We start from the raw sequence: 13,808 nt of genomic DNA on the forward strand, positions 1-13,808 counted from the left end.
GTTGTTCATAGGTTCATAAGGTTGGAAAGGACCTACAAGATCATCTAGTCCAACCATCCTCCTATTGCCATCCCTACCCACTAAACTACTAAATCAAATCCCTCAGCACCTCATCTAAACACTTCTTGAACAGCGCTAGGGACGGTGCCTCAACCACCTCCCTAGGCAGGCCATTCCAGTGCCTGACCACCCTTTCCGAGAAAAAATGTTTCCTCAGGTCTAATCTAAATCTTCCCCGGCGCAACTTGTGGCCATTCCCTCTCGTCCTGTCATTATTTGTCAGGGAGAAGAGGCCCACCCCTTCCTCACTACAACCCCCCTTCAGGAAGTGGTAGAGTGCAATAAGGTCTCCTCTGAGCCTCCTCTTCTCCAGACTAAACAATCCCAGCTCCCTCAGCCGCTCCTCATAAGACTTGTGCTCCAGACCCCTCACCAGTTTTGTTGCCCTTCTCTGAACACACTCCAGGGCCTCAATGTCCTTCTTGTAGTGAGGGGCCCAAAACTGAACACAGTACTCGAGGTGCGGCCGTACCAGAGCTGAGTACAGGGGGATAATCACCTCCCTGCTCCTGCTGGCTGCACTATTTCTAATACAGGCCAGGATGCCGTTGGCCTTCTTGGCCACCTGGGCACACTGCCGGCTCACGTTAAGCCGAGCATCAACCAACACCCCCAGGTCCTTTTCCTCTCTACATTCTTCAAGCCATTCTGCCCCAAGCCTATAGCATTGCATGGGGTTATTGTGGCCAAAGTGCAGGACCTGGCACTTGGCTTTATTGAACCTCATCCCACTGAGCTCAGCCCTGCAGTTCAGCCTATCGAGATCCCTCTGAAGGGCCTCCCTACCCTCAGGCAGATTGACACATCCTCCCAACTCGGTGTCATCTGCAAACTTACTGAGGGTACACTCAATCCCCTCGTCTAGGTCATCAATACAGATATTAAACAAGATGGGTTGTTCATTAGTCAGACTTTTACATGAATATAGTTTATAAATATACATCTCAAGTTTCATACCCTTCTACATGGAGCCACATATTATACTGTTCACAAAGTTCCTTCAGCCGCCCAAGTTTATCTGTGTGCCCAGCACCTGGTGTCCCTTTATTGAAAAGGAAAAAATGCAACAACAAAGGGTAAGCAGTCAAATTAGGATTCTACATAAGAGGACAAGAGTAGGAAGGAAGATATTTAATAAGAGCCAACTACACAATATTTGTGCCATCATAACATATGATACAAATGCTATTCTGGATAAAATTAAAGATGCTAGCTTTGTTTGCCAACACATGTTAAAAATACTCCAAAAACTAAACTATCCAAAAACCAAGTCACCCATATGAAAAGTTCTTTTTAATGTTTTCAAGGTATGACTTCAACCAGAAGAACGGAAACTGAGATTAATGTCTTAAATATGTATATTTATTTTTTAAGACCAAAGCAAGTAAGCCACTTCCTTATGAGCAGTTTTGTTTAATTTACCAGAGAAAAAGGCAGATTTTTCAAGTAAAGTTGATGGCGCATCCATCAAAAATTCTGAAGCATTAACATGAAACTAACTTTCAATAAGACCTGCACTCATCAAAGTGAGCTTTAGTTATGTTAATGAACCATCTGATGTAAACAGAACTGTAGCAGTACAATCCAATTTTGAATTAGGTAAATAAAACTCCCTCTGGATGGATAAGCGTGGCATCATTAAGATACTTTCTGGTATTTCTTGATGTGCAGCCACTAAGCTATTTAAGACAACGTATATTTATTTTGGATTTTACATATATTCATTAAATAGTATGCTATTTTTTGTTGTTGCCTGGCCATAGCACTTACCAGCATTAGCCACAAGCAACAAAGGCAGTTTTCCGGATTCAATGTCATCTTTAATCAATCTGTCCAACAAAGCAACATCCTGTTACCAATAAGAAGAAGAAATATAAATATGTGTGTGTATCAAACAACAGAAATTTGTTTTTATTGAACTGGAAGTGTGTTATGACTGAAAAGGGACAGCATACTAAAGTTACAAAAGGTGGTCTCAATGTCTTCCTCTGACGCTTACAGTTTCTTCTCAAAAGGTTAAAAAAAACACAGAAGGTCAAAAAAAGCCTTTGTGAAAAACACAAATACATAGTGGACTTTGAAAGCATATTTTCTACTATGCATACTTTAGAAATCCTGGACTAAAATGTGTATTACTATGTATCATAAAAAAAAACCCTCAGCAAATTACAAGGTCAACACACAAGCTGCTGGCATTTTACAAAATTTTGTTTATGGCAGACTTAGAGGCTGAAAAAATCGAGCGAATGTCAATGAAGTTGTTTGGAAAAAGTGCATTAATGAAAAAAAATTTTAGGCAAGACAAACTTACCATTTGATGTTGAGATCCAAACATAGTGTTACAAGGCACACGGCACATGCAAGAGAGAGGTAACCCCAGCTGCAATAAAAATGACTGAAATTAAGGAATTCAGACATGCTTCAGGATAATCATTTCAAGACCTCAAAATAATCAGGATAATCATTTCAAATGTTTGCAGAAATATACATATGAAGTGACACAAAAAATAATAAACATGAAAAATATAAAGCTGGATATTACATTCTGGAAAAAGTTTCCTATCAAAAATCTATATTTAAATTATGAACAGAGAAAAGAAAACATAGGGGAAATTGGAAACAAACAACCCTGTAACAGTCAGTCTCTGTTTAGTACTTGAAATGCATACAGCATTTGTAATTAGATATATATGCTTTAGTAAAACAGCCTAACCTCAAACCTCTCTTTCTTGTCCAGCCTTGCAATTAATAACATTCTACAAGCAAGTATGCACTTTGTATGGACCAAGTTCCACTGGAATTTCACTGGTGCTTCACCTCCAAGCAGACAGCAAGCTGCTTACTTTGAGCACCCTGCTTAATTCACATTACTAAGTTTTAAGTTATTCCTTTGCTATGGAGGTAAATTTCAGACAACTTTTGCGTAATTAACAAAGCAGACAAAGAATGAAGGAATCTAGTTGATCATACTCATCACCCTGTACAGAAGATTTAGGGAATTAAGGTGATGACAGTTGTAGACAAATTTGTACTTACACTTTCCCTTAACAGAAACTGAATTAATGTCTGATTAATTAATTGTAATAAAAGTTCCAATTGTGTACTCTACAACTGTAGCAGAAATGCTAAGTCACAGCTTGAAGCAGTGATAGAGCATCTGGTAGGAAGGCAGGACCAACCCAGGGGAGCTCAGGTGCACGAAGACCAGACCTCACCTAAGGGTTAGCAGGGGAGGTCTGTTTATCTTGCTGGAGATCCCTGCACACCTGAAGCCTTCTGAAGGTCAACAGCTTCTTTCCTTTATTTCTTTGCCTACAGCTGTTGCCTTTGAACAAATCCCCATTTGCTGCAGCCTAGGACCTTGCTGCTCTACTGTCACTGCTGCACTCTCCATCGCATTACAACATATACTATTTCTTAAAGCCTAAGCTAAAACAGCATCATTTTTGTTCACTGATCACCTGATAAGGACACAGTACTATACAAACAAGAGATAAGGCACTAGTGTTATTAGCAATTTCTGATCTTTACGCAGAAGCAAAAGGCTCCCAAAATACCAGTTTTTAACAGCATTTTTTGCATCAATTTCAATCAAGAACTACATGCAACATTTTGCCTGAAAAGACAGTTACTTTTACCACTTAATTCTCAAGTTATTTTAGCCTACTTCCTTCTTTGGTACCAACTTCATTTCTCTGCAACCAACATTTTTAATAATTTCTTTGTTGCACCTCTACTCTCCTCCAAATACTTGAGAAAACTGTATTACCAAGAACTCAACCTTTTGTGTTGGTACATGTTAAGTTCAGAAATACCACTTGTGCAATGAATGGTAGATACGCAGTAAGAAAATTTGCATACAGTCTCCGTTTATGTAAAACTACAAATACTCTAGCAAGAAAATGCTTGGCAAAACCACTTTGAAAATAATTTAAAAAAGGATTTATTTAAAGCAGTACTTTTTGGGGGATAATCTTGATATTCCAAATGATACTTCCCGCACAAGTCATGCCTCGCTGAAAAGCATTCAAAAAACGGTTTTTGTTGAAATTACGAGGCAACATTCAGTACAATTTTTGCAGTAACTCACTACACAAAAATTCAGAAAACCTGAGTCTTTTTCACTTTTTCAGTGAGGGATCCTTTCACTGGAAATATAAAAAAAATAAAAATTATCTCCCTCATACTACTGTTGCTGCTAACAGATTGAATACGCAGCCAGAAAGTTTATTCTTTTGGACAAATATTCTTAAATTAAACATATAGTTTGCTACATCTACTGAAGTTGACCTTCACCTGTGTTTTCTAATTTTGAAAAGCAGAATTACTAAAGCAATGCTAACACTGCATACTCTCATATTACTAGCTTACAGATATTCTATTGGCATCAAAGTACAGTTTTACCTGAAACTCCTTTCTCCTCTCTCCCACATTGCTATTGTTTTTACCATGGGGAAAAGTTAAATAAATTCATAAAATCATTTAAGTTATGCTTTTCCTAAAGTGAAAATTGAACGCTGACACCCAGACTTTACTGTTCAAAATGTTGCCTTTCATACTCTCTTTTTTTAACAGGCAGAGAAATCATTGTGTCCTGGTTTTAACAGTATTCCACATCATGGCAGCACATGGCAGGCTGTCTCATGCTTAAGCACGGTGCTGGGTACACTTCCTGCGTGCTGTGCTTTCTAGCAAACTCAGCTATTTCACACAAGTTAGAGCTCTGGGAGATGTAATCTTCCAATTCCAGGCCAGGGTGAAATTCTCTCATCTTTCCTGGAAGGCTAGCCATAGAGGGCTTGCTGATGAAGACTCAGCCTGACTCTCTCTCTGCCCTTTGGTTTATTTTTTATTATTAATTATTCTGTATTATCCCACATTCCTTTTAATAAATTAGTTCCTCCTATCTCAGTCAAGTTTCTTCCTCTTCTTTCCCTCTCCTTTTCCCAAAGGGAGAGAGAGGTGTCACATGATTAATTCTTCAAACTGTGACAGTAAGTCCCAGAAACATAATTTCATAAAGGTACAAAAATCTATTATGTTCACAGAAAGACAAAGCAGAGAAGAGAATAAGAGCAATCTTCTTGTGAGGAATACTGATCTGACAATGGCTATCAAATGCATGGAAGAAACAGGAGAACTGCAGAGAGACTGCTGAGCTTGCCTGGGAAAACATACATTCAACTCAACAGAGTGGCATTGGGAAAAATGTGGAAGAAGCTCTTATGTGTCAGATGGACACACAGATTTAGAGGAAACTTTCACAGGTCCCAGAAAGACTGCTGACAGTAAAAAGCACCAGTTTCGTGCAGGAAGCCTGGATATATTTTTTAAAATCTAGATTTCAAACAGGTAATGTGAAGACAGCTAAGTTTCATTAAAGCCCCAGCTGACTTCTTTTACCTGATTGCAGAGAGCTTGGCCCAAGCCTGTTCTAGCTGCAGAACTTATGTATATAACAGGCTGCTTAGTACATAGCACATTAAATCCTTCTACTGTGTAGTCTTCATAGCGTGTGTGAATAACAAGTCGACAGATTTTTAGCAGACCTTCACGATCATCTTCATGATAATAAGCTGACCCGTTTTCATACCTGAAAGAAAAGCTGAGTAAGTATGACAAAAAAAACTCCAGACAACAGCCAGTTTAGTAACTAAAGTAGCGCTGACCAGTGAAGGAGCTCGTGAGGACAAAAAATACAACTACCAACTGAACACGATAAAGTACAGTAGAAGGAACCTGAAATTTTGTTGTGAAAGGCTGAGATTAATAAGAAACAAGCAAAAAATAGGAGATAAGGCACAAGCAGTTGAAGACAATCCCTCAACCGTCATGAACAACAGCAAACAGCAACAGTGGAAACAGTAGATACGTAAATCTAACAAACAACTCGCATATGAGATTTTTCCTTTCGCTTTTTTTGGTGCAACAAGTAAATGTGTAGTCTTACAAAATTTAAGAGCAGCATTTGTCCACAGATTTACATGAGCTTTTTTTTCTTAAGCATTTCATCTTGCATACACTACACACACAACAGTAACACACTTCTCAGCATACTAGCAAGACTTTTTGAAAGATTTCTTTGAGTGATAAAATGGGATTTTTATTGATTTATTTTGCTTCATGAAGAGAAAAGGAACTTCTAATCAGTGAGTCCCTTCCTACTTTTAACAACCTCCCAAACACAGACTATTTCCATTAATCTTCTCTTGTGGAACGTTATATTTACGCCATATGATGAATCAACCATTTATGAAAGGTGTCTCTGTATTCTAAGCTTTACCTTTAGTATTACCTGCCACACCAAGAAAAATGAACTAGACTCAAGAAGAGTAAAGGAGAAGTTTACTGAATACATATTTCAAAGGGCTGAAGTACTTCAGACCTTGCAAACATACGCCTCAAGCAACAAGAATTCAACTAAATGACCAACCACTCACATGTCTGCAACTGTACTTTGGTCCTTAACTCTTCCATATAGCCATCATAACAGGATTTTTATGGCAACCATATTACTAACTAGTACCTGCTGTTAAGCATCTTTTAAAAAAAGAGATGTGTTTAAGACCTTTCAAAGAATACTTGCGAAAGTGTGACAGGGGCTTCTTTTGCTGAAATCACACATTTTTAAACAATTACTACTGTGTAGTCTTATGTAAGTTCTTCACAGAAACTCACCTGAAAAGCCGGCAGAGCCAGAGAGTAGTATCAGAAAGGATCCTTGTTGTGAGCTTTCTCAGTCTTTCCCTGTCCAGCACCGATATATAGGCAGCCAAACTATGTCCCAGTAGTGCCATGTGACCCTGCTCACCAACATTTTGAAGTCTGCAAGCCACAACAGAGAAACTGACAATTAAATATTAATCGTGAATATTACAGTAATTATATGTTTGTATGTTTTTGCTGTAGTGGTAGAATTTGCTGACATGGAATTTTAAATATTTATCAGAGAGAAATACAGTATACCAGTCATCCTCCCACTGTTGCATATTAACACACTAAGATGCTAGTATAAAGAACATTTGTGCCTTACTTGGCTTAGCCACATTTAACACTTCAGCTTCTTTTTTAACCATTCCAATTAAAACCTTATACTAACTGAAGGTTTATTAAAATCAGCTGGAACTAAGCACCTTATCTGCATTGTGACTTGAATGTTCATTAAACAAATACTTTTCTGTCCTTAAGCTAAGAAAATGCAGGAAACTTAGTATAAAGAGAGTTAGAGGCACAGCTTTCATTAGCTCTGTTTTTTGTGTTTGTTTTTTCTTCTCCAGACTGTATTTCAATTGTTAACTTTCAATAATCGTCTACAGATAAATTAGCATAATTTCCATTTTACAGGAAAATGAACACCTTCTTTTAAAAAATTTTACTACCTTCTCCATGTGGAGCTTGCTGATATTCAAAGATACGAAAGACTTTCAGACTTGATACAACTTTCAGAAGGGAAAAAGCAAAAAGAGCTGTCAAATCAGAAACAATTCCTTTCCACAATTCAGTTTAACAAGAGCCCTAACTCATTTAAGGCTTTATAATTTTAAGAAAGCCAAGACTAGTGCATTATTCTACTTCACTAGTGAATGTAAGTAAATAGCCATAAGAAAAGGCACACGGTTGCATGCTATTTTTACACACTGAAGCATTTTAAAGTGTGAGTTTTGTAATACTCACGGAGTAAAACAGAACCAGGTATCTTTCTCATACAAATATTCATATTGATTTTACCGGTAGGCCTGTGAAGACTCCTCTTCCTCCTCACCATGCATTAGGTTCTGAACTAACTGAAGTATGCTCACCATATCCTGGCCGCTGGTGTGCCAGTGAGGGAAAACAAAAAACACCAAACATTAAAAACAACAACAAAGTAAGCACCACTGTCTAGCAAGGAAGCCATTTAAGACATACTGACATTTCAAATTGCTTTTCATTCTTTGAAAAAACTATTTCATTAACTCCAATACAAAAGAAATTTACTTTATGTACATTAAAGACTTATATCAATTTTGCATTGTTTTCTGAAGTAAACATTTTCTCTTCCAGAATAAAGAGTACAAGTTTAAATCTTGGTTTTCAGATGCCCTTATTTTTTCCGCCATATGCAGAAAAGCTGCATATGATTTTTAAAATGGATGTGCCAGATGGAATCTTTTTATTTGTTTTTAAAGCTTTCTACCTTATCACTTTCAGTTATTAATGCACTATCTGTCTGTTCTAGTGAGTCTTTATCCTATATACAGGTACGCATACATTTAGTCTTAATCACAGCTATAGGCACCAATGTTCCTTTTTTTTTTTTTTTTTTTTTTTACATAAGTTCAAGATTTCAGTAACCTAGGACAAGTAATCTTTCTACCTTTATGACTACGGAAAAAGTCACAAAAGTTCTTCCAAAACCTGAACTGGTAAACCTTCAGAGGTGTTATATGTATCATAAGTATTATAACAGTTCTAGATATATCATAAAATAACATTAGTATATTATTAAATATAATAATTAAATATAATAAAAAACAATAAAATAAGTATATAAACTTGTTGCCTACCTGCCTTGCAGGGGTCCAGGAATATCCTTCCGTGCATATTTCTTTTCATTTTCCTCCTCCACTTTTCTAAGAGAAAATACACTCCTATGTTTGCAACTTATTTCACTGAAAACAGTTTAATAAATCAGATGAGACCAAAAAAGAATCACAGACTCAAAGAAGTGTAGGGAGCGGAAGGGACCTCTGTGGATCATCAATCCAATCAAGCCCCTGCTAAAGCAGGTTCCCTACAGCAGGACTGCACAGGAGTGTTGAGGTGAGTCTTGAATATCTCCAGAGGAGACTCCACACTGCAAAGTTTAGCCAAGACTGAGTTAGAGACGTACTAAATTTTGTTGAGTTCTTTAACAGAAAATGTTAAAGTCTCTTACATGAACACATTAAAAGTTACTTGCACAATAACAGGAAAGTATCTCCCATACATGAAAAACAGAGTCTGGATTTGCTTTAAATATTACAGAGCAAGCAGAAAATACATATAGGTTTTTAAAAAATCCTATTATGTAAGAAATATAGTGTAAGCTTCAGAATTGCTGCATGACCTTAAAATACTAGGAAAATAAATACCATTTTGCTTAATAACAATAGCATTAGCATTCTCTGAGCACAAATACTACTGTTTTGTGGTTGTTATTCTCTGTATATACCTTTGGCTGTCTTCTAGCATCTTCATTGCTTCATTCAGATTCTTCCCCATTTCTGCTAGAGTAGGGTCAACCATCTGCTAGGGAAAAGACAGGACACTGTTTATCTTACTGCTGTTCCCACAACATCCTCATTACAAACTCACATAGTATGTATTTGCTTAGAAGTAATGATATGTTATATATCCTAAATTCAAAATATACAAAATTAAAGCATACAACTAACCTAAAATAACTAGCCCAAACCAAAAATCGGTCGTGATATGGATTTTATAATCAACAGATCCAAATTTTGTCTCCACTGATAAAATTTACAGCTTGTTAAATCCCTTAATGGACAACCCTGTAGTTTGTTAAGATAACAGGAAGGGTCTGTGTCTTCCTATTGAACAGATAAGGGAGGTTCTGCCAGACTTTGTATTGGAATAGATAAGGGAGGTTCCAGGACTCTTTGTATGGAATACTTATGTACCTCTGAGAACACCTCTGAATGTATATAAACTGAAGACCTTTTTGTGCAAACTATGCATGACAGGAATAGAGTATCCCCCAGGTACCCAGGGCTGTTATTAAAGAATGTCTACTTTCTAACAATTCAGTTTGAGTCTTTCTGAGAGAGTTTCCTGATCAACTGCTTTACAGTAACACCACAAAAAGTCAGAACTGTTTCAAAATCCTCTGAAATCTCTACATATCTCTTTTAAATTCTGATGAAGAATGAAAGAACAAGCATCAGAGGGAAAAAAAAGTAGAAACACAAGGTGTTCAAGCAAGCCCTTGCTATAACGTTTTAACAACAACAAAAACTAAATAGGTGCCATTTCAGCCCAACTGAATGATTTTTTTCTTAACCATTCTTCCCTACAAATAAAACATCAATTATTCTCTTAAATACAAAACTCACACGTCATCCTACTGAAAAAAAATATGCTAAGGGACACCATAATTCTTCTATAGAGAACAGAAAATGTAATAGCATCTTAAATACAAGTCTTTCAGTGGCAAATCTCATTTATAAATTCTTTACCGTCACCTGAGAACTCAGGTCTCCACACCAAAAAAAGACAAAAAAGTCAGCTTTTCTCATACCAATGAAAAGCAAGAAGATATAACTTAAGACTGCACCAGCAAAGTTAGAAATAAGATGGCAGTGTTCCAGCATTCCCTGTCATTTCTTCATTTGGGTTTTCCCTGTTTAACTTTCAGAATGGTAGTTTTCAAAGCAGATGGGAAACCAGCTAAACCAAATGGTCTTGTAAACTTATTTCTTTTCCTACTTCTAGTAACTTCAAATCAATTATTAATCTTATCAGAGAGAGACTACACGTTAAAACTGACCTGCTATTATCTAAGTAAATACAAAGCCACAGAAAAGGCTTCTCTTCCAGCAACTGCAGCCCTCTAGCCGCACATAACAGGTCAAAAAAAATAATGAACTCCATGCGGAAGAGAGGTAACAACAGATACTTGTTAAGGCACCTGTCGGGGACAGAAGAACTTCCACAACTGTTGAACCTATTTCTCATGAACCGGGTATCAAGTTCAAAAACAAGTTTTACTTTCTGAAGAACTGCTTTTGCTCTGAAAAACTGTCCTTTAAGAACATTAACCCAAGACATCTGGTCATACTGATTCAAGAGAGATAGCCAGGAGTATTCATTTAAGGATCACAGGGCATCTAGAAGCTTCCAAAGAATGTTAAAGGTATCATCATTCAGAAGATTTCTGAATTTCAATAAGAAAATAAAACTCACGCCAACAGTGTTCACACACTAGGAAAAAAAAATATAACAAAAAACCAACCTATGTCTGCTGATTAAAGAGTTCATCTGCAAAATTAAAGCTACAAGACACTGGCGTGCATACCTGTGTGTCAATCTACAAGTTTTCCTCACAACCCCATCACAAAATGTTTTCAATTCTCAATAAACATATATTCTACTTATATCACTTAATCTGCATGAAACTAATACATGTGGTCACTTGATGTCACCCTGCCTTCCCGCTAGTTACGTGATCCTACAAAAATGCCTTCTTTATTGATGAATTTTAACACAAGGCATAAAAGTACTTATCACTGATATTCTAGTAAGCTATATCTTTAAGTATATAAAAAGGAAAGAATTCATGGCTCAAATAAAAGGTACCCAGATGTATTTCAATACTGTTCAAACGGGCAAAAGATAAGTAGATGCAAGTTCTCTGGGAATAAACATATCCCAACTTGGATGAATTACGAATTGATTTAGGAAGAACACTTTTTACACACATGCACGAGATCAAATAAAATGCAGACTATCGATTTACAGTGATCAAGAGCTACCACAAATGGGTACTAAGAGACAGTAAAAAAGACAATAACTGACTGTGCTATTACATAGAGGACCACAGTTTTTATCATCCAAGGACAAAACCATGATAAAAAAAAAAAAGTGAAACAAATGGCAACTGTTTACAGATAGTTATTTACTTGCATATACTGAATATGATAATCGTATCATAGAATTCTAGAATCACAGAAAGGTCCAGGTTGAAAAGGACCTGAAAAATCATCTCGTTTCAACCCCCCTGCCACAGGGAGAATCGCCAACCACTAGCCCAGGCTGCCCAGAGCCATATCCAGCCTGGCCTTAAATGCCTCCAAGGATGGGGCACCCACAACCTTTCTGGGAAGCCTGTTCCAGTGCGTCAACACCACCATCAAGCACGTTAGTACTGAATTGCCATTGTTTACAAACTACAGCTTACATCAACAATTCAAGTAATCAAAGATAGACTTAATTAAGAAATTTAAGCATTTAATTCTTGCATTGCATTTTCTTTGCTTACAATGACCTAGCCCAAGGAAGCTTACAAGAATTCTGGCAGCAGAGTATCAACATTTTTTCTTTAACGTTAACTGGGCTTAAGCACAACGAAGACCATACTCCAAACTGCTATGCTCAGTCAGGTGTTATTTCACTAAGCCATCTGAAAAAAGCAGCAGCCACTGTGATTTTTGCTAGCACCAGTAAAGAGGTCTAAAATTTTCAAAGCCTGTGAAAGCCAAGTCTCAAGTATTGTATTTTTCATTTGCATTTAATACAGCTGAACATTCTTCTACCAACTCACTAACTACATTAGGAAGAGCCTTTCCAAATTCTCTTTTTACTCATTTTACAATGGCGCATCCCATTCACACCTGTCTAGCTGATTCCAAATATTGCATAGAACTGAACACACTGAGTACAGCGAAATACATAAAGGGGAAGGATACACTAACATCTCAAGCGCATAAAAAGTGCAAGTGCATAAAAAATAAATTATTTCAAATAGACACTGTCTCAAAGATAGTAACTGGCACAGAGCCAGGTATGAGCAACCACAGGAAGCAAAGTGGGTGCAGTAAAAGCCAGCACAAGTGCAGCAGGTCCTTGGTAAACACTTGACTCCCAGTGATTCACAGTGTCTACAACAAAACAAATGTTTTCAGTAACGCTATAACAGAATCAATATTTGTTTCATACAGTACTGGATACAGGAGAGCAAACTCGGAGCTGCAAACACCTCCAGGATAAAATGACAATTAAAAAAAAAAGAAAGAAAGAAAGAGAGAAGTCAAATATCCTCCCGCCGTAGCCTGACATTCCCTGAAAATCATCTTTTAAAGAAGAAGCGTTCCCAAAGCGTTTCGCCGAGCACGGCCGTGCAGCGGCAGCGCCGGAGGACCCCGCTAGAGTTCCTCTGACTCGCTCAGCACAAACCGGGCGTAAAGTGCCGACGGAGCGCGGCCACGGCCGCTGCCCAGGCGCCAACGAATCCCGAGCTCTCACCAGCCACCGGCTCCCTCCGCTCGGCTCCCGCCCCATCACACGACGCGACCGCCGCGGCCCGCTCTCCCCTTTGGGCCGTCCGCCCTGCAACCGCTCGCAGTTGTCCCGGCCCGGCCCCGCCTCGGCAGCCGTCCCCACAAACCTTCTCGAGAGTTGCATCCATAGCCGGCGGGGTCGCAACTGCACGCCGCCTCCCCGCCGGAAACTTCCGCCTCGGCCCAGGCCGGCTCCACGCTGGCAGCGCTGACGAGGCCGCGGCACACACCTGGGGAACGGCGCCGGCACGCCCCGCAGCCGGCCGCCCGCGCGCGGCACAGACCACTGCCGCAGCAGGGTGGGGAGCAGCTGAGGCGGGGAGCGCGCCGCGCTGCGGAAAGCACAGAGTCCTCCTCCGCTTCTCCCCCTCTCCGGCTGGTGGAACAGTGCCGGGGCGGGTCCGGGCAGAGGACGGGTTCCGGCGCGTGCGCAATGAGCGCGTCCTGAGATGGGAATTGCGTTGCGTTGGAGAGCTCGCGGGGGGTTTCATCGCAGCCCCGCGCTCAGCGCTGAGTCTGTTGGCTGCCAGGACGGCGCGGGTTTAGCAGTTCTCCGAGTGCTTCGCAGCCGTTTCTCGCCAGCACCGAGCGTTGTCACGATGTAGTCACAGATACAGGCGGCAAAGCTCCGCTTCCTGCTAGTAACCCTTCTGCGCGATGCACCCTTTTACCAGCAACCCTTCTTTTCACGAGCCGAGGGCCCCCGCGGGC

The 13,808-nt window shown here is 39.2% G+C and overlaps 1 protein-coding gene across 5 annotated transcripts in view; it reads right to left on the reverse strand.

The window, feature by feature from the left end:
* Positions 1-13,354, reverse strand: part of PDXDC1 (pyridoxal dependent decarboxylase domain containing 1) — a 26,358-nt gene extending 13,004 nt beyond the window's left edge. For 3 of the 5 annotated variants that reach the window (XR_010621980.1, XM_065732987.1, XM_065732985.1), the window contains exons 1-9: positions 13,205-13,354; positions 9,254-9,327; positions 8,607-8,672; positions 7,789-7,872; positions 6,739-6,906; positions 5,464-5,653; positions 2,372-2,440; positions 1,831-1,909; positions 1,018-1,102 (exon numbers count right to left, since the gene is read on the reverse strand). Coding sequence is in view for 4 of the 5 variants with exons in the window: in XM_065732987.1 (XP_065589059.1) it covers positions 1,018-1,102; positions 1,831-1,909; positions 2,372-2,440; positions 5,464-5,653; positions 6,739-6,906; positions 7,789-7,872; positions 8,607-8,672; positions 9,254-9,327; positions 13,205-13,225 (836 nt within the window). In the remaining variant the exon portion in view is untranslated. Of the gene's footprint in view, positions 1-1,017; positions 1,103-1,830; positions 1,910-2,371; positions 2,441-5,463; positions 5,654-6,738; positions 6,907-7,788; positions 7,873-8,595; positions 8,673-9,253; positions 9,328-13,204 lie in introns of those variants that run through there. The other 2 variants (XM_065732986.1, XM_065732988.1) reach the window with 2 other exon arrangements.
* Between the last annotated feature and the right edge of the window lie 454 nt (positions 13,355-13,808).

Source organism: Cyrtonyx montezumae, unplaced genomic scaffold, assembly GCF_038088225.1.
Source record: "Cyrtonyx montezumae isolate F1298 unplaced genomic scaffold, pur_monq_1.0 scaffold_16, whole genome shotgun sequence".
Classification (NCBI taxonomy): Eukaryota; Metazoa; Chordata; class Aves; order Galliformes; family Odontophoridae; genus Cyrtonyx; species Cyrtonyx montezumae.